This window comes from Polyodon spathula, unplaced genomic scaffold, assembly GCF_017654505.1.
Source record: "Polyodon spathula isolate WHYD16114869_AA unplaced genomic scaffold, ASM1765450v1 scaffolds_705, whole genome shotgun sequence".
Taxonomy (NCBI): domain Eukaryota; kingdom Metazoa; phylum Chordata; class Actinopteri; order Acipenseriformes; family Polyodontidae; genus Polyodon; species Polyodon spathula.
Window position 1 is genome coordinate 1 of NW_024472194.1, and position 19387 is coordinate 19387.

At 39.0% G+C, this 19387-nt stretch overlaps 2 protein-coding genes across 2 annotated transcripts in view; both read right to left on the reverse strand.

Moving 5' to 3' along the window:
• Positions 1–5: 5 nt before the first annotated feature.
• Positions 6–11091, reverse strand: ints2 (integrator complex subunit 2; the record flags this gene model as incomplete). The annotated part of the gene is made up of 20 exons (XM_041240868.1): positions 10828–11091; positions 10520–10679; positions 9208–9517; positions 8749–8887; positions 8494–8596; positions 7196–7309; positions 6715–6845; positions 6300–6473; positions 5685–5908; positions 5143–5268; positions 4096–4167; positions 3793–3907; positions 3295–3363; positions 2934–3068; positions 2400–2576; positions 1822–1930; positions 1033–1137; positions 696–860; positions 245–446; positions 6–123 (listed from the first exon to the last, which is right to left on the reverse strand). Coding segments are annotated over exons 3-20 (2571 nt in total), but the record flags the coding sequence as incomplete, so codon positions are not given.
• A 1160-nt stretch (positions 11092–12251) lies between these two features.
• The window catches only part of med13a (mediator complex subunit 13a), a 47933-nt gene continuing 40797 nt past the window's right edge, over positions 12252–19387 (reverse strand). The window contains exons 25-30 of the mRNA XM_041240869.1: positions 18507–18665; positions 17651–17836; positions 16711–16862; positions 16235–16408; positions 15739–15839; positions 12252–14784 (exon numbers count right to left, since the gene is read on the reverse strand). Coding sequence (XP_041096803.1) covers positions 14652–14784; positions 15739–15839; positions 16235–16408; positions 16711–16862; positions 17651–17836; positions 18507–18665 — 905 coding nt within the window. The 3' untranslated portion in view covers positions 12252–14651. The remainder of the gene's footprint in view (positions 14785–15738; positions 15840–16234; positions 16409–16710; positions 16863–17650; positions 17837–18506; positions 18666–19387) is intronic.

Genomic DNA, 19387 nt, shown 5'->3' on the forward strand with positions numbered 1-19387 from the left:
TAGATTCTCTGATCACACCGCAGGACAATTAGTGGGTCGATCATCAGGTCGTTCTGCGTGTACTTCTGCTGCCGCAGCAACTTTACAGACGGCTGGAGGGCATTGACAGTCATCACCCACAATCTTAATAGACAAAAACACCACAAGACAATGTTATATGTGTCTTGGACAGCAAGCGTATGCAATACAGACATTTCTATGCTATTCAACCTCCTATTTCTTATTTTCTTCAAGTAGCACTGACCTTCTGGGCATCACAGTGTTAAGTACCATCCACAGCTTATTGACAGTCTGGAAAATTCTCCTTGAAACTCCTACACTAAGGAGCCGGCTCATATTTGACATCAGCACCTCCACATAGGGAATCAGGTCACTGGCAGACAGCAGTGTCAGGTGTTCAAGGATCTGCATTAAACGAGTGTTATTGGATGGGACCATCTGGAATGCTGAACAGAAAATGTTTCATCAGGATTTTTTCACTTCAGTAACCAAGGTTAGAAACAGCAGTCTCAAAAAACTGAAATCTGCATCTATCAAACACTGCGGGTAATAATGCAACATACTTTTTGTAGCGTGTGTCTTAATATATACTAATGATTGATTTCTATTTTTATTTTACTCGACATCTGGTTTCTCTCTTTTTAAAAAGTTTGTTGCCCTCGGTAAAGGTGCGATAAAGTTCCCCTGTGGACTACCTTCTTGGAGCTGCTTCTGGGAGTATTTCTTGGCAGTGCCGGTCAGCAGCATCCTCCTCAGGAGCGAGACTGTACCAGTGATTTCCTCCTCACATATCCAGTCCTCCACCATGCACAAGTGAGGGTAGTTTGTAGCCAGAAGCCGCAGCAGAGCAGAGTGGAGACCTTGAAAAATGATCCCATGAGAGAAAACAAACCAAAAGGGTCTGTTAGTTTTTATACAATATTATAATACAGAAGAGCACCATGCTGAAAGTGTTGGCATCATGTGAGGATATCAAAGACAATGCCTCTGCATTGAACACAGATAAAGTCTGTGGAAAGTTAACACACTTACCCCCCAGTTCTTGCTGAAGTCCCTGAGCTTGGCGGATCAAATACTTAATGGGAATCTGGTCCATAAGTGCAGCGGAGTACGACTTAGGCTTCCGTTGCATGAGCGCTAAAAGAAACATGTGATGCTGTACATACAAATTACCCCTACACAAGTTTACAATGGCAGTTTTGCAGTTTTAAACATGCTTTTCACATGGTTGTACTTTACTATAAATTTACCCTGGTTCGCTGGTCTTTACAATGCTTACCTATGCTTTATGACACTATGCTATGCTTTTACTATGTCAAGCTTTTATAAAAGAGGAGTAACATGAAAAAGTAGTCTGAGCTACAGATGGTCCTTAGCAAGTTAACAACATTGGATAAGCACGTCTTGAGATATATGCAAAATGTTTTATAAACACATGCATGGATGTACACCTGCCTCCACTTTATCCTCAACAGAGGACAAGAGCATGACGCGTCTATGCAGAGCTCATGAGATTTAGCCATATTGCTATCTACTGTTAAACAGTGTGAATTAACACAGGAACTTGTAAATTACAATCAAATTGAATCCGAGTGAAAATAATACTGCCTCCCATTCCCAGCTCTTCATGAACACAATGTCATAGAGGACAAAGTCTGCCTATCCCCCCCCCCCCATCACCATTTAGTTTGTTACATTTTAAATCAGTAGCCACTGGATGTTTTGCCAGCACAGATCACAGCCCCTGTGAATATGTTTCTCCTGATGAAACTGTCAAATAAAAATGATGTACAGTTTAAACTGCATGCATACAGTACATACCAAGCGCCTTTGTGTTTACCAGCAATGCCTCCTCATATGAAAGGATATAATAGAGTACCAGAAGCTGGGACATGATATTGTATCTCTGACGAATTCGACTGCTGTCACCCTAAGCACACAATCAAAATGAGTTTAGTTTAGTTTCCGTAACTCAGAACAAAAGCCATTTTCAGTTGCTATCCATGTGCCCTAACAGTGCTACTTTATGAAACTGTCCAGGAGGAAATGAGGGGCACAGAGCACTTCAAGCAGTAACAATGAACATCTTGCCCCATATCTCACTGACCTTTGTCTCTGCTGTAGAAGAAATATACTTAACACTTTTAACCCTGCAGGAAAGAAAGGTCCAGGAAAGAAAACTCCACTCAAAACAGCTGGCCACTCCAGCAGTGTAGGAAAGATAACACTCCAAACAGCAAACCGGTAAATGAATCAGATATACCAATACCTAAATATATGTCTCTTGAATGTATTTGTCAGTGTTCATTAATTCTCCTAAGGTTGTCTTTCAGTAAATACTGCATTTGTATATACAGTACAAGTAAATTGTTATTGCTTACAAGGTCCAGGCAACTCACCCCTGTTAGTCCCTGAAACACATTGAGGATTTCCTGCTCCGTGATTGGCTGGTTGGTGGCCTCAGGACTCGCTTTGGAAGCAGGAGTAAGAATGGAGTTGATATAAACGTCAATAAGGGGGAGTAACTGAGTGTGGAGTGGGGTGGACGTCTCACATAACTGCTTGTAGATCCAGTCCTAGTTTAAAAAAGAAGAGGCAGGAAGAGAAATAAATAAATCAGATTCGTTGCTGGTAAAATGCAGGTCACTAGACAACTTAAAACAACAGTGTATTTCTATGAAACAACTACACAGCAGAAATGCTGAAGACCAAGGGCTGAACTCTGAACTTTTGGCTGGCAAAAACCACTTTCATGCATTAAAACAGAAAAGGTGAAACAGTTTTTACTTTGATTTGAATAACAAATTCCTCCACATTCAATCTGTTTATCGCTTGATTTTACATCCTCCAAAAAACACAAAAAAAAATCTAATTCCCTCAATAGCCAGTGGCTATTTCTGCATGGCAAAGTTGAGTTAAAGCTGTATGCACACCTTGATGGAAACTTTATGCTTGGTGAAAGCTCTGCTTCTTAGCAGCTGATAGATACAGTGAATGGGAAGGAATCCAGTGATGGTGGCATTCAGGTTGTTGGTAACAGGAACTCGAACTGCATGAGCCGTCACAACCTGGGGATAAACAACAGCCACAGGTCAGGTAGCATTAAGAAATAACCATGAAATGCAGACACATTTAAGACATATAGGGTTGCTGTGGTGAGTGAGCAATGTGCCCAATCACCCTGCATTAACTGTATTTTGATCAGGTTGCAAGCTAAGGAGTATACTTTCTTCTTCAACAGTTTAAAAACGAGGAGTTCTGATTTCAAAACAAATGATTTCAATAATAAAATACCTGTTCTGTGAAAATCTCCTGTGTAAAGATAGTCTTCATTTTGCTCAGGGAGCTAGATTTAATAGCAATCTAAAAGAAAAGCGAAGCAAACACACAGTAAGATTTACAGAAATGTCAAGAATAAACACTGTCAAACCCCAATGTAAACTGTGTGGTGCACATGTAAATAACATACAATAGAGAACAGGCTTTTTAACAAGTTTATGAGACAACACAATTGTGCCTTGACTTAAATTCTATATGTCAGTAAAAGAAAGAAAAGAAAAAAAGAGTTTAACTAATCAGGTCACAAATAAATAGCAAAAAAACAAACAAACCTGGTTCAATACAATAATATGACTAATCTAAATTGATATACGTCTACAGCTCTGATGTCCTATCAAGAATACAACAGAAAAATACAAAGGGTATGTAGAGTGAAAATACATCTGTACACTGCCAGCTTGGGCAGATAAAACTCAAAAGTTACACAGTCCTTTTTTTTTTTTTTTTTTTTACCTTCATCCCCAAAGTAGAGCAGACCAACTCAATGATGGAACTGAGTTGGTTGCTATGGAAATACATAGCAACCAGTAGCAGCATCTCACCAAAAGAAGCCGATACCCCTGCAGCACTGCAATGCAAAATGAAACACTGGATTTTCACAGCAAACAAACAGACAGACAGGCGCTGGAAAGCAATCACTGCGACCTCTTAGAAAGAAAACACATTTTCTAAACTATATTAGAAAAAACAGTGGTAAAAAAAATAAAATAAATTGCAACAGGTTAGCATAGCGCTGTAACAAATACAAATGCTCACCTCTCAAAATATTCTTCTTCTTTAATCATCCAGCTCAGCCACATCACCATCAGCTGCTCCTGCTCTGGGGTGCTGCAGATCAAAGGCTGCTGTTAGATATCATACAGCTTCAACACACACCAAACCTAATACACCCTGAGGCGCTCCTACAATAGTGCAAATCAGGGTCCTTTTTTGGTGTGGGCAATGCAAGTGTGAAGCATCCTCTCCCCTCCTGTGATCCGTGTGTCAGCTGTGTATATACAGTAAAGCAAGGACCGCTAACACTATAGCAAAGTCCAATGTAAAACTATTGTCCTTTCTACACTGCAGTGACTCTTTGTTTTAAGGCATATACAGCTATGGGCAAAATCTTAGCATCACCGAATAGAATTAACTAATTTTGCTTCATAAAGTCAAATGAAACCTGAGGAATAATGTTATGTTAATAATATAATAATATCTTTATATAGCGCCCTTCATAGTGGATCACCATCACAAAGCGCTTTACAGAAGCAGGCTGTGAACTGTGCATAATCTGCAGTCACTTATAATAGGACACTGATTTAACATCTCACCCGCAGGATGGTGCACAGGGAGGTTAAGTGACTTGCTCAGGGTCACACAGCGAGTCAGTCAGTGGCAGAGGTAGGATTTGAACCGATGACTGTCTGGTTACAAGCCCTGGATCACACTGCCTCTTGTAACATACTGAACTACATATAGCTTTGAGGTTTTCCATATATGTCACAAAAAACTGACAAAAAAAAAAAAAAAATCGAAAAGTGTGACTTAATTTAACATGAAATACCGTGCTACTATTATAGCTTCCGATAATATTTTGCAGTTTCTTTGATTACATGATGTTAACTAAAAAGATCTAAATCATGTTCATATGTATATTTTTGGCCACAGCTGTATATTACACTTAAATAGCAGGCCAGCAATCATATTGTTGGTAGATGGATTTATTTATAGGTCACTATTCTTCTTTTGAAAGTTTTAGGAGCAGCAGCTGTCATTCCGGCTGCAGCCCCAGGGCTCTTTATTCCAAGTCATTCCTGTTACCTGACGAGAGTAGGGAATGCAAGCAGCTTGCAGAAGGAGAGCGACACAAAGCGCACGCCAGCCGGGGTAGCGGGGGGGCGGCTTGTCATGAGCTGGAGGAGCTGCTCGGCCTCCTCGTCTGTAGGCCTAAGTGAATAAACAAATACAATAAAAACATACATATATATTAAATTATACAGTATTGTCAAATAGAAGACACTGATGATCTTTCAGGAGTTGGTCTAATTCTTATTCCTGGTTTATTTTAGTATCTGGAATCTGCCATACGACCAAACCGAAACTAAATATCAGCATGTCCCAGGTGTGTCACGAGTGATAATATCAGAAAGCGACGATAAAAAGCTGAAACAGAAAAGGGTGCTGTTAACACAAGTTCACTTCTGTTATTGGACCCTTGATCCCACAAGACACTTTCCTCTTCAGATTTTATTACATAAACACTATTTAAAAAGAGATACCCAAACCTGGTTTTAAAAGGGGGGGAGGACACAACAACCAACTAAACACTCATGATAGTGCCAAGATTGAAAATGACTTCTTACCTGAGACCAGCTATCCCCATCAGTGCACAGTACAGCCGCAGCAAAGCGCTGGCTTTCACCACATGCTCCTCTCTCAGTCCAGAGTACCCGGCTGCTGTCTGCTCCAGATCGGAATCGCTATCGTTCGGGACGTGAGTGCTTCTGGACCTCGGAAGGATGGCCACTAGCTCCAGAAGCAGCTGCCGTCTCATTTGCCAGAGAACTGAACTGCTTTCTTTCTTTCGCTAATCAAAAGAGAAACAAACATCAACATTGTAACATATACAAGACAACCACCACACCTGATCCCAGTGGAGCCGAAAAAATTGATTAATCCTTCCACAGAGTTTTAAAGCAAAGGTCTTTACAATGAAGTCGAAGGAAACCTGCTGAATACTGAATTACATACCGTTTTGTGGTTATTCATATACTAAATCTAAAATCTAACATGAAATACTGTACTGCTATTATGGCTTCCGGTAGACTTTTATATCACTTTGTAGTTTCTTTCATTACATGATGCTAAATAAAATATCTAAATTATGTTCCTATAGTTGTTTTTTTATTTTGTCTCAATCCCATAATTAGAGGTGATGCAAAGCTTTTGGCCAGAGCTGTAAAAGGAAACGCTCTCACCTGTTGACCATTTCGGATAAACATTCCAAACCAGGTTCGCACTTTGGCATTGGTTCCCAGGAGCAGACCGCTGACAAATGAGACCAGGTTGCTCACCGCATCATCTGCCGTGTCAGATTTGGTGTGATCCAATGTCAACGCCACACCAAGCCCAGGAAGGTGGCACTCTTCCACCTACAGAACAAAAAAAAAAAAATAAACCTTTATCTAGATAAATCTGCCTGTACCAAAACATTTAACTTTATATGCTGGCAAATGTACTATAAGATCTAAACAGCGAAGCATTAGAAAGGTTGTTTCATTGTATTACAAGTCTTTAGACGATTAGGAGATAGACCACTAAACAAAGCCTTCTTTAAATGATTCTCCGAGGCTGTGTTTTTTATTTTTTTATTTGGTGAACAGCAGGTCTCACCACCATGGCTCGGACACTCAGAGCCTGTGAAGGGTTCATCTGACAGAGCTGTCGAAGAGCCTCCGTTCTGCGCCGACCCCCCACGCTTTCCTCATCCTGACGCTCTCCGTTCTTTATCAAACCTCTGCACACTAAAAAGAGAAAAGAGGTTTCGAAGCTACTGTGCAGCATTTTAACACTTACAATGGGATGCAAGTGCTAGGGTTATCTCTTAGGTTAACTCTTCCTTTCTCAGTATCAACTAAGGTCACTGAGTAGCTACCAAGATGAGAAGCAATCCACAAAACTGCTACCTAGCAGCTGTTATTTCTCATGGGAAAATGTTCAAACGTCTCACCAGTTCAACTTGTAAGGCTTAAAATGAGTCAAAAGAACAAGATATTTTTAGACTCTGAATATATTTCAAGCCACATTTTAGCTTTAGTTTTCTTCCTTGAATATTTAAATACTTGTTTTAATACTAGCATTTTAGGAAAGATACCTTCATTGAAGCTGTCAGGAACATTTGCTACTGATAGACAGAGGAACCATTCGCCATTCCGAACATGCAGCAGGGCTTCAGCTACGTCTATAATTGGTAACAGTGACGGCAGTTCTGCAAGGAAAAGGGGAATATACATTGTAAAATGACAAAACATTTCGCAGCGGAGATTGGGAGGAACGGGGCTCCATTTTTTTTACTATCACGATGTACTATCATCTACAGAGTCACTTGTATTCATAAACATAGCAGGTACATTAATTATTGGTTATTTGACCAAGACACTAAATGGGAGTAGTGAATTAATAGCATGTCAAGTGAGGCTGAGGCGATGCATCATATCACTTGACAACTAGTCAAGTCTGTGCATCGTTTCTGTGTAAAGGGTTTAAACAAAGAAAAGCTTTTATTTATTTTTTATAAAATTTGGAATTGGCCATTATCTTTTGCATTAAACGCAGAGCGTCTCTGCTCCCCTGACTCACTGAATCTGCATGCAATTGAGCTCATCTTCTACCCCCTGCCCTGCCCCCTGTCAGTGTTTACTGATGGGTTTGGATCTGTGCAGGAGTTAAGAGCGTTGTGCTAGAATTACAAATACTGTATCGAGCGAGCTGCAATGCCTTTCGAGGTTTGACTATTGTTTTCTAAAGTAAGACAGAAAGAAAGAAAAGTAAAGAAAGTAATGTTTGGAATTCTCCGGTATCCCAACTAATTTGCGTGGCCATTTAGAGATGCAGAGGTCGCGCTAGCCTTTAAAAATGTGCATTTGTAAAAAGCACACCATCTCAAAATCTGTGTTTTCAACCATAACATATGTGTTTTTACATGTAGAACATGTACCAATGTCTCTTCGGGTGTGTGTGTGTGTATATATATATATATATATATATATATATATATACACACACACACACACACACACACACACTACAATAGTGTTACTTGCTGTGTTACACAGTAATATTTATTTTTTTACCCTTTCATAATGTTGATGAAGCGATAGGGAAAATTTAGGCCCCGCCCCAGCCTTAATGTCAAGTAAAAGTAAATGTCGTTTTTTATTTTTCCTACATTATTTCACTTCAGTCCCTTTTCAAACAGTCCACAAGGGGGTGACAAATCCCCAATTAATACCCCTTTTGATTAAAGCAAAATGTCAGTGCAACACAAAAGGGAAGATAACCCCAACTCCATGTTTTATAATACCATTTAAAAAAAGACAACATACAATAAAACACTTGCAACTACTAATACTACAGTTTTCAATTTACCACAGTTTTAATGAGGCGTACTACCTGCTTGTAAAATACAGAGGACATCTGCCACTTCTTCTAGATAGACAGTGCTTTCAAAAAGCTCTGAAGACTTTAAGAAAAACTCTCCATTTGAATCAGATACCTATACAATAAAAAGATTGGAACAGTTTAACAAGCGGACAACTGGATACCACTAGGTATAGCATTAACATTAGATACTCTGTTAACCAAGGGTTAAAGCTGACCTCTGCTATGATGCAAATCACCGATATAAGCAAGCAATGTAAATCATACCTTGTTCATTATAGCTAGTAATTCACTGAGTGCCAGCCTTAGCCTCCTGAGTGGATCGCTGTGTTCAAACTCCAAGGTCAGTCCGTGCTGCAGCTGGGACACCAAGATGCTCTCCCCACTTGATCCCCCTGGCTTGTGTCTAGCAGAGGGGCAAACAATGTGACAACCCACACCACGAAAATGAATCGAACACATTCAGAAAGCACTCTGAGCAAACCACATATCCATGACACTACAGAAAATAACACACACCTTGCACAAGCACCGTTTTTATAAAAACAAAGAAAAATGACACATCCGTTTTAAGATATTTTTTTGGTACCGTTTCTCTGATTGTGTTCATTTTCCCGGTTAACCAACCCACCCACTCAAGGTTCATCTAACAGTGTATTCACAATCAAGATGCTATGAAGAATGGATCAGAGTTCCAGGCTTGTCAGTACTCTCTCCAGCGATTACCTGAGCTGCTGTTCTTTTCTGGCGTCCTGTTCCAGTGCGTGGAAGTCGACGGACAGCAGGGCGACGATGGAGTTGACGGCTTCCACTCCCGAGAGGAGCCGCAGGATCAGTTTTTTATCCTCGGCCCAGGCGTGGCTCTGGTCTGCAGGAGCGCACAGGGCCATTCTAACCAGGCAGGGCAGCAGCAGCCTCAGCTCAGGGTCACTGAGAGCAGCCAGCCGAACCACATCCACTTTCTGCATTGCTTCGAAGGCATATGGGCTCACAAACTGAAGAGCCGCACACTCTGCCATTTTGTATGAGTCTAAATCTAAATAAGGAACAGACCAATTTGAAAATTTATTTTGAAGGAATAAAAAAAAATCACACAATCCAGCAAGAGGCTGCTGTTTTAAACTATTTCATGGTTTTCATTTAAAAAATAAAAGTTGATTTATAGTGATAATTTACTATAATATAATTTGTTAATGCAAGCTCTTCATAAAACAGGCTATTTTTGGTTAAATGTTTTGTAAAATCTGTAATCTTATTTTTGCTTTAAAGCCTTCAAATCTAGTCTATTAGGATAGTGCAAACTTTTGAGACAGGATCAAACACAGATGCCAATGAAAACCTGCCTTTGAAGGTACAGACAGTGTAAAAGCTGGCATGGCTATTTTAAAAAAAAATGTGTTCAGGGAAGAAACTGTGCTTGGGATAACTTCTTTTCCAGCTTGGACACCCTGATAAATACTATTTCCCAGTTGCTGCGTGTTCCTTAAAAAGTTTAGAAAAAAAAAAAATCTAAAAATTCACAAAATTAAATAATTAGGCAAATTAAAACTCGCGGGTGTAAAATATCGACTTTCCAAAGCAAAACATGTATACATTTGCTCACATCGGCCACGAAAATGCGCCTAATAAAAAATGTTTTTTTTTTTTTTTTTCAGTATATATTTGTTTTTCTTAAATTATAAAATGAACAGCAGATTACTAACCATATCTTTATCACTTAACTGTCAGCCACATTATTCTAGGTACCACGCTCCGTGTTGAGAGGAATAAGCAAGAGCGCAGCATCAATTCCTTTCAATTTAATCAATACATTTTACTGAATTAACAAAAGTTTGGGAACATTAAAACAAAACTATAAAAAAAAAAAAACATTGGAAACGGTAGTATTAAAACTACTGTACACAAATCACATTAGAAACGGTAGTGTTAAAACTGTATTGTATACACGCTGATAAATTAAGATTTGCTTCTTTGTGTTACAGACTTTATTATTTTCATGCAAAATTTTTGTTTTTTTTTCTATGTGGCTTCATCTTACCTGATTTGAAAACACGTTTATGTATGTAGACCCGGTCCAAGCGCAGCGCCGGGGCCCTGCTGTCACACTCGAGCCTCGGACTCGATTATTGCCTGTACCTAACTGCTGTGCTTAACAGGCGGCTCCTCTCGCAGAACTCTAATGGTTTCATTCTACTTACCTGTACTTCCAGGTTTGGTAAAAAAAAAAAAAAAAAATAACAAAATACAAATGATTTCCGATTATTAATATAGTTTTGTAAAAACAGAATCTAGCATATCACTACACTAATTAATGTCGTTTTAAACCCACAGGGTTGCGAAACTCACTCCACTCTGTGCATTCATTGTATCAGCTTTGCTGTTACTACTTCGCTGCAAGTGCCCCCTCAGCAGCAGCCCTGCGATATTTACATTTGATTAACGGCGGAAAAGACGTCGAGGAGCCAGCGAGCGCTGCACTTCTCAGAAATGCCTATAGGATACAATGGCAAACCAAAACAAGCAAGGTGAATATTACTGTACTAGACTGTAAATTGAACACAGCACCGGGAACTGAGTCAAGTGTCTAACTCAGCATGTTCCATTAACGTGAAGACGGTATTTAAAAATTACTGTCATATATTACACATACCTCTTCTAATCTTAAAAAAAAAAAAACACAGTTACGTGTTTTACTTTAATTGCAAAACCTTACGCCACAGATCAGTCACACAGTATAGTACTGTAAGGCCGTTTAGCAATATCCTCAATCTAGAAAACAAATGACCTGCACAATTAGCAATGAAGTTTGGTGGCCTAAAATTAGAAACATTTCTGATTGTTTAAATAAATTTCAACTCGGCTTTAGAGAAAGAAAGAAAACACACACACACACACACACACACACAAAATCTTTATGAATAAATTATTTTATTTTTCATCCGAAACTGTTTAAAAAGAATGAACTTTTTTTTTTTTCTTTAATTTCTTCGAACCACAATTTGTACAATTCTCAGCTTTCAGGCCTGACGGTAGCTTTAGTGTGTCTCCATAAAACACCAGGATACAGTTTGATTAAGGTCATAAAAACAAACAAGATGATCTTTTTATGTCTTCAAAATAAATCAAACTAGATTTGTCTTTTTTTTTTTTTTTTTTTTTAAAAAAAGCACTCCTAATTAAAGGAAAGTTAAGACACATTTCACATTACACCACACATAAAACATGAAAGCAAAGGCTGCTTGAGGACCAAGTACTTTCTTCTGCATTGCACCATTCAGGACTGGAAGTTGCACCTTTTGACGTTAGAAAATTAAGTTCCACACCAACTCTGATTATGGCAAGACTCAATCTATAATAGGATTGCCACTTTAGCTGATAGATAATTCTCCAGTACATGATACACATTGAAAGCTGCAATTACTGCATTAAGAATTTTGATAACAGGACATAATATAAAAATAAGTCATATGCTCTGGAATTAAGATTTTACTTTTGAAAATACACAGCTTTATTATATATCTGTCTCTCTGTTTGTATAGATAGATATAGATAGTTTATACTTGGACCTGTGTAGCTTTTCTTTCATGGTTTGAAATGATATCTGTAGCACATTTGAAACTAGGAGGCATATATATTCCAATGTGCTTTGTTCTTTTGCCTTTAGGGTTTAAAGCACTCAAGAATGTGACAGTAAGTATGCTTTTTGTTTTTCTTTGCATGAGATTTAGGTAGAATATGGTGGCTTTGAAATCCTTGATAAAAATAAAACACAAAGATCGTTATGTTACAATACCTTAAACTTTCACTGCAATTTGGATGAACACAAATACTTACAAAGAATAATCGTCATAAACAATGCATTAAACGGTACTGAAACAGCAAGTGTAAGTAGGAAATACATGGGCTGTAACAAGGAAGGATGGTTTAATTGGCGAGAGATTTGTTTAAACATATTGGCAAGTGCTATTCTTTGGAAAATAAATCTGAATATTCCTCCATAGCTACACACACACACACAAATCATTTAGAACCGAGCATTTCTGTGCGATTCAATATCAATAACATTCTTTCTATAGAAAGAGCACACGTAATCATAAATAATATCCACTCTGCCGATTCATCACCACGATAAATCAATCCCTATTCATTTCATAACCCTAAAGCAGCAACCTGCACTTCAAAAGACACTACAGGTAGACCTCAGCAAAATGCTTTAATGGATCCCTCCCCTCTGGAATAAACTGATTACACAATGTTAATCCCATTTGTTTTTAAATGTGACCACACCATGACCCCATAGATTGCCTTTATATTTGTTGAATCCCCCACATCAATTATTTCAGAAAATTACTGGAAACACCACAAAAACCAACTTCGTGTAATAAGGTAGTGTAAAATAAGGAATGCTACAATGAAGGGAAAATATATATATATTTGCAGTTGAAGCCAAATTGGTGCTGCACCATAGTATAGGAATTCAGCAATATAAAATAACTGAAGCACTGAACCCAGACCAATCCAAATATCTACCATTCTGTTATGTTTTAAAAATTGTCAAAATGCACTGATATTCCAAATTCAAAAATGTAAGTGCTCCATTAGGAAAATCTTAACATGTGTTCTGGAGAAACATTAACTGCTACTAGTTGCCACTTTGCACAATTTTTTATACAGTAGAAACAAATAAAATCTGTTGACATCATTTTATTTATATATATTTATATATTTACACACAAATGAAAAAGTGGCCAACTCTACCATCAATGCAGAATAACCAAAATCACAAACCAGTTAAGCTTGGATTGATAAGAGAACTCTACAAATTTAAATGAAAAACTACAGGGCATCAAACTTTTTTTTGTTTGTTTGTTTGTTTGTCAAGCATTGTAATTGGTTTGAAGCATGAGAAAAGAAAAAAAAAAAGGCTATTTTATTTATTAAATATGCAGGTGTATTCCAAAACAGGAGGGTTAAGGACCTGAACTGGAATACACTTTGCATAAACCACAGGCTTTAAAATCATTTACACCACACATTTATTTATTCACGCAACGCTCCTGGTACCTTTCCTCCAGACGGCTTACTGGCCTTTCCTCCTTGCTTCTGAATCTGGTATGTTGTACTTCTCTCATTACATGCCAGATACTCTTTAGTTACTCTGGAGGGCTGACGGCCACCCCTCCCCCCCCCACCCCCAAATAAACACAAGCACAGGGGAATTGAGTAGACTCGCTTTATTCCTCAAACAGAAGTTGCACCACAGTCGGTGGTACAACTAATTTTATATATATATATAGCGCCGTTTGGTTTGTCTCTCTAAATGTGTGGTATAAAATACTATTTACGACAATGTACCTCTTTCTTTTGAATAGACACAGTGAATTTCATTGCTGTACAAGTACTCAGCAGGTACAGCTAAGCTGTAAATCCCCACTCTTCAAGGTATGGACATTAACCCCACCCCAACCCATTTATTTTCATCTGTACATCATGGCAATACAAATTTCTGTCCCCCTTACAAAAAATTATAATACTCTAAAAAGCAACCTACTGCAACTTTTTTTTTCTTTTTTGTATTTCTTTAATTAAGACGGTTACATATAATTTTGACCAATTGCTTTAAAGCAAGAAGGCGGTATAAACCTTCTAGGATTATTTTTTTAATATATATATATATAAAAAGAGGTTAAGAAATATAAGACAATTTATACATTTAAAAACTTACAATAAATAAGATAGATGCAGGCATTTCACTTGGATATTGGTGCTAGGTACTACCATCCAAAACAGGAATTGTCAGGTCTTTATGCAGGAATCGATTCATTTGTGGTTTATTAAGAGCATCCCTTATCTTCCAAAACATCTGACAGCAGACATTATATATTTGAATCCACGATGTCTGATGCAACTAACAAATATCAGGGCTGCGGTTTAGTTCTTTTTAGATCATAGTTTCTTTATCTCGTATTTCTACAAGTCCTCGAAATATAATGACTTAAAAGCAAACCATACAGCCACAATGATATTTGTTGGAAGAAACATCTCATACCCTTTGCACATGCATTGGGAGACAGTTTCAAACTCTTATAAAGTCCAGCACTGTAGTAATCGGTCACACAAAATCCCTTTCAAATACATTTCCTCCCTTGAGAAAGTTCAGGTTCTGCCAATCATAGCATATTCATGATGAAGTTGTACATCTGATTGAGCACCACCAAGTGGATTGGGAGACAGGAGCGCCGGTCCTGGGTCGCTGGGTCACAGGTCAGCCAGGAGAGGGCGTTGTACTGTTCCAACACAAACCTGCAAGAGTAAGGAAACAGGGTTAATGATCACAGCCTGCATGCACAGAACAGGCGTTACGAGAACATGCAACACAACAGATAATCATTCAGTGACCTGGGAAAGTAAATGATCCTGATCAAATGAAATGTACCTGTTGGCTGTCTAAGAGTCTACATAAATTGTTGCATACTAACAACCCAGAGGGACCATGTATAACTTGCTGTTTGTTTCATCCGTATTTCCAGGGTGAAAGAGGACTGAAATACCTTAATTTCAAAATGGCGATAAAATGATCTGCAGTAAATCATTTAAAAACTGTGAGGAGTCGCCGCAAAGTAGATTTTCCAAGTTAGAAAATATTTAATCTGTTGACCAATTTTAACACGCTCCGGCGACAATCCATCTAAAGTCTGACAGGCTTTGGGATTGAACGCTAACTTGAAATGGAGCTTCAAGCTCATATACATTTCCCCTGGGGATTAATAATGAGCATGAGTCACACAGATATCCTTTTTAAAAGACTTTGCTGTGGTTTTTCACAACGGAACTACGGTAACAGACAAGCAGAGAGACTGAACAAGCCGCTCCAACTCCAGTACTGAAACCCCACCCTGCAATGGCATCCACTGGCTTTTCAACTGTTAAAATAAACAATCTTGTATATTAAAGTTTAAAACTGGTAGAAATGCATTGCTAGAATTGCATTCACATTTGACATGCATACAAATTACAGATCTCTTGTTCAAGGACATATCCAAAAATCATTTTCCACCCAGCCTGTGTGTGGTACCCTTGTAAGAAAGGGACAGGGAAGCAACACCAAGCCTCAATCTCCTAGTATTGCTCTGAACTAGACACATACACTGGGAGTTTAAGTTTGAATGCTCAGGTTTGTTACATGATTACTACTTTCTCCAATCTCAGATTCACACTAAATATCCTAATGATCCATGCTTGCTTGGTTTTCAGTACCTGAGGACGTCGGAGGTCTGGTTTGAGTCGAGAGGGTGGGAGTGTTTACTGTGAAGGAGCTCGTCCGATTGCACTGAAGGCACATGGAGGTGCAAAGAGGCCTGAAGACAATAAAAGCCAAGTTAGAAGGGTTCTGTTTGAATCTGCTATTGCACTAACCCGAGTATATCTGGCGCTGCAATAAAGCAGATGTTTACAGTATATTTGATAAGTATGTGAACATAGATGATGATAAATGAAAACAAACTACCTTTGCACAAAAAAATAAATAAATCACCCAATTTGCATGATGTTCAAATAAATACACCATCTCTATTAATGCATTTTTTTGTTGTTGAAAACATTAATTTCATTAAACTAAATGGACCATTTAAAAATAAAGCTAGTTTTACAACAGTTGAGATCAATACAACTGATCTGTATTCAGTACAGAGAGAGAACATGCTTGACGTATTCATGTCTTGGTATGAAAGTTGGATGAACAATAAACAGTTACCTTAAGGAAAAGTGGACATTGGTTCTGTGCTTGCGGGCAAGCAGACCAAAACCAGTCTGGCAGAGGGCCAGCTTTGGCGGTCGATACAAAATAGCCAAGAGCCAGAGGCTGCTGGAGAATGTTAGGAGCTTCATCATGAGATTCTGTGGAGAGCAGCCGGTCTGTACTCTGCCCCTGAAAATAGAAAAATATGAGGGTTAAAATGACAAGCTCTCAGATGCAATGCAATTTGAACAGAAACGCAGCAGAATGCTAAACCGCAAGTAGTATGCCAGTTTAACTGGCAGAAAGCCCCAGCGTACTGAAGGATTTTAATCAATCAATTGTATTTTCAAACAAGACAGTTTGTATTTCAACAATGTTGAGTTCTGAAGTGGTATGCCGTGAACTTTTACTGGATTTAACATTTCTGAAGGAGCATTTTCCATGCTCAAAGCAAGTTTGTTCTTGTAGGTAAATATACTGGCCAAGCTTACCTTGCTTCCATCCCCCCCATGTGGGTAGTGTGAGCCTGGCGAATGTACTGGTGAATTTGTGGGAGATGCAGGCAAGATACTGATGATGTCTGGGTCAACCAGGTCCTCCCCTGTGTCTAACAAATCAAAGATGCCCATTCCATCTGCTCCATCTGGAAGGACAGAACATGCAAAAGTGACTATTACAGGGATAAATCAAACAAAATGCACTCATTAAAATCTGATTCCCAAAAGCCACATCACACTCTGTGTAGAAAGAATAGGGCCTGCCAGACATGTCGCATATGTTAATTTATATGTACAGACTCCTAGCGATTCTTCTGGAATTAACCCTTTGCAGTCCTATGTCGGACTAAGTCCGACATTACAATTTTCCCTTTCCTGTCCAATATAATCAAAAAAAGACATAACGCACAGGTCTCTAGTCATTTTTTCTCCGGAAAAAGCAGAGAAAACCTTTCAGTGGACAAATGAAACCGAAAAAAAAGGGGCGTATCATAGCCCCATCCACTACAGAGATGACACAGACATAACAAATGAGGTAGCTGTTTTTGCATTCAATACCTTTTAAACAGGGGGAAAAAAAATAAACAGCACGTGTAAAATAAACAGCACGTGTGAAAATAAATTCGGCCTGATGCCTGACAAGCGCTGAATAAATGGACTGCAAAGGGTTAAACCAGAGCCCCAGTAGGTTCTTCAAATCTAGTCACCTACTGGGTGCTGCCAGGAACAGGTGACTGTCACAAGGGTTTAAAGCATATGCTCAGCAAGTAACAAAACAGGAACTCCTACCAGGACAGATAAACAGCTGGAAGACAGCCAACAGGAAAGCCCAATGCACTAAAGCAAGCCACTTCTAAAAATACAAAAGCTTTTTCTAGCGGATGCCCTCCAACTGGCAAGCTTGGACTGATCTCGCTGTATGGCCGGTACTAACCGTTATTGGGGTTGAACGCCAGGTCAATGTTCTCAGTGGTATAGTTTGAATTTGCCACCTGCACGAATGCAGATGTTGGAAACACTAGGATGTGAGTGCATGACGTGTCTTGGGGGGTATTCAGTTGAGAAGTCTGCATATTCAGAGTTGTACTGCGTCCAAACACCGAGCCTGTTGATACTGAATCTGAAAAAAAAAAAAAAAAAAAAAAATAGAAATGACTGCCCACTCAGAAATGAATAGATCAGAACTAAAAATATATATTATACAATGCTTTAAACAACTAAGAGGTAAATCTGTGATCTGATATTGGTGTCAATCCCCAAATCCTGTATTGAAATAAATGCCTACAACCCTTTAGACTCATTTGGGGCCATGGTAATATACTATCCAACATAAGACACTACTACAGGCCTGGCATTGAATTGTAATCATGCATTTCAAAAGTACAGTATTGTTACTCCAGACAGAGATCCAGTCTGGAGATGCACAGGTGCTGGTTAGCCCCATTGAGACCCAATTCTGTTAATCTGAATAGAACTCTACGAGAGTTTCACGCTCCTCATGCACTTTTAGTGACAAAGCCTTACTTTCCTTAGACTTCAGTACTATATCCAACAGCCAAATCACACACAAAACACCTGAAGAGCCAACAGTAAACAAAGAGCAGCTGAAGAAAAAACAATACAAGTTCAGACTGACAGGTAGTTTAGCATCAATTGATTGTGTGAAGCCACTGTCTAGTGTTAAATTTGCTGCTCTGCAATCTGGAAGGCGAGAGGAAAACACTAACGCAATCAATAACAGCAACACAGTCAGCGTCATATCCGACAGATCTACACATCTGTGTTCTTACCTGGCATGATCACGAAGGACCCCTGCGGCTCCATGGCAACCAGACAAGCACTGAGGATGCTAGGAGAATCTGCAGCAGAGATCCCACACATCCTGCACATCTCCTTCAGCCTCCTGCTGAGTGACTGAAGATTGCGCCGGCTCAGTAAAATACTCCAGTCTGGGGGTGAACAGAGAGACAAATTCAGTGCAACATATGTTGGCCCTTTGGGGGGGGGCGGCTCTTAATTCTATTAAGTGGTGAACCATACAGAACAGCTTTTAAACAATGATTGTCCAGTTACACAATTTGATTTGTTTTGCTAACACCAACTATCTCAAAAAGAAATAGTGACTCATTTATACAGTAAACATACAATTCACTGTCAACATGTGTTGGAAAACATGGATCGAGAATTGATTAGGAGTTTGCTACGCATGTGGACTGGCAGAGCTATACTGGTGTTCTTTTCTGAAAAGACTAATATTGCAGATAGCAGACTGTTTGGTTCAAATTGCATGTACTGCTAACCATTGATAGAGACGTTGCGTCTACAAACTCTTGCCCAACAATGACTGCAAGCTAACGAGATAACAACGCTGTGGACTAGAAGGGAACAGGCTCTAAAGACTTCAGAGAGATCAAAAGAGATAATCTGCCATTGGCATCAAAGGGGGTCGCAAGGAGATAACAAAAGGCAGATGTATGGACTTTTTGTCTCCAGGAGTGTGAAGAATGCACCGAGTTCAGAGGTTGTCACACTAGACTACACACACACATTAACACTCACACAATAAATTAAATTACCTTGACCATTGGTTAAGTGTCAGAGAAAGGGGAGGTGGACCATCTATACAGAAGGGTATTTAATGTCATGCAAACATTGTAATGAAGAGTATTCT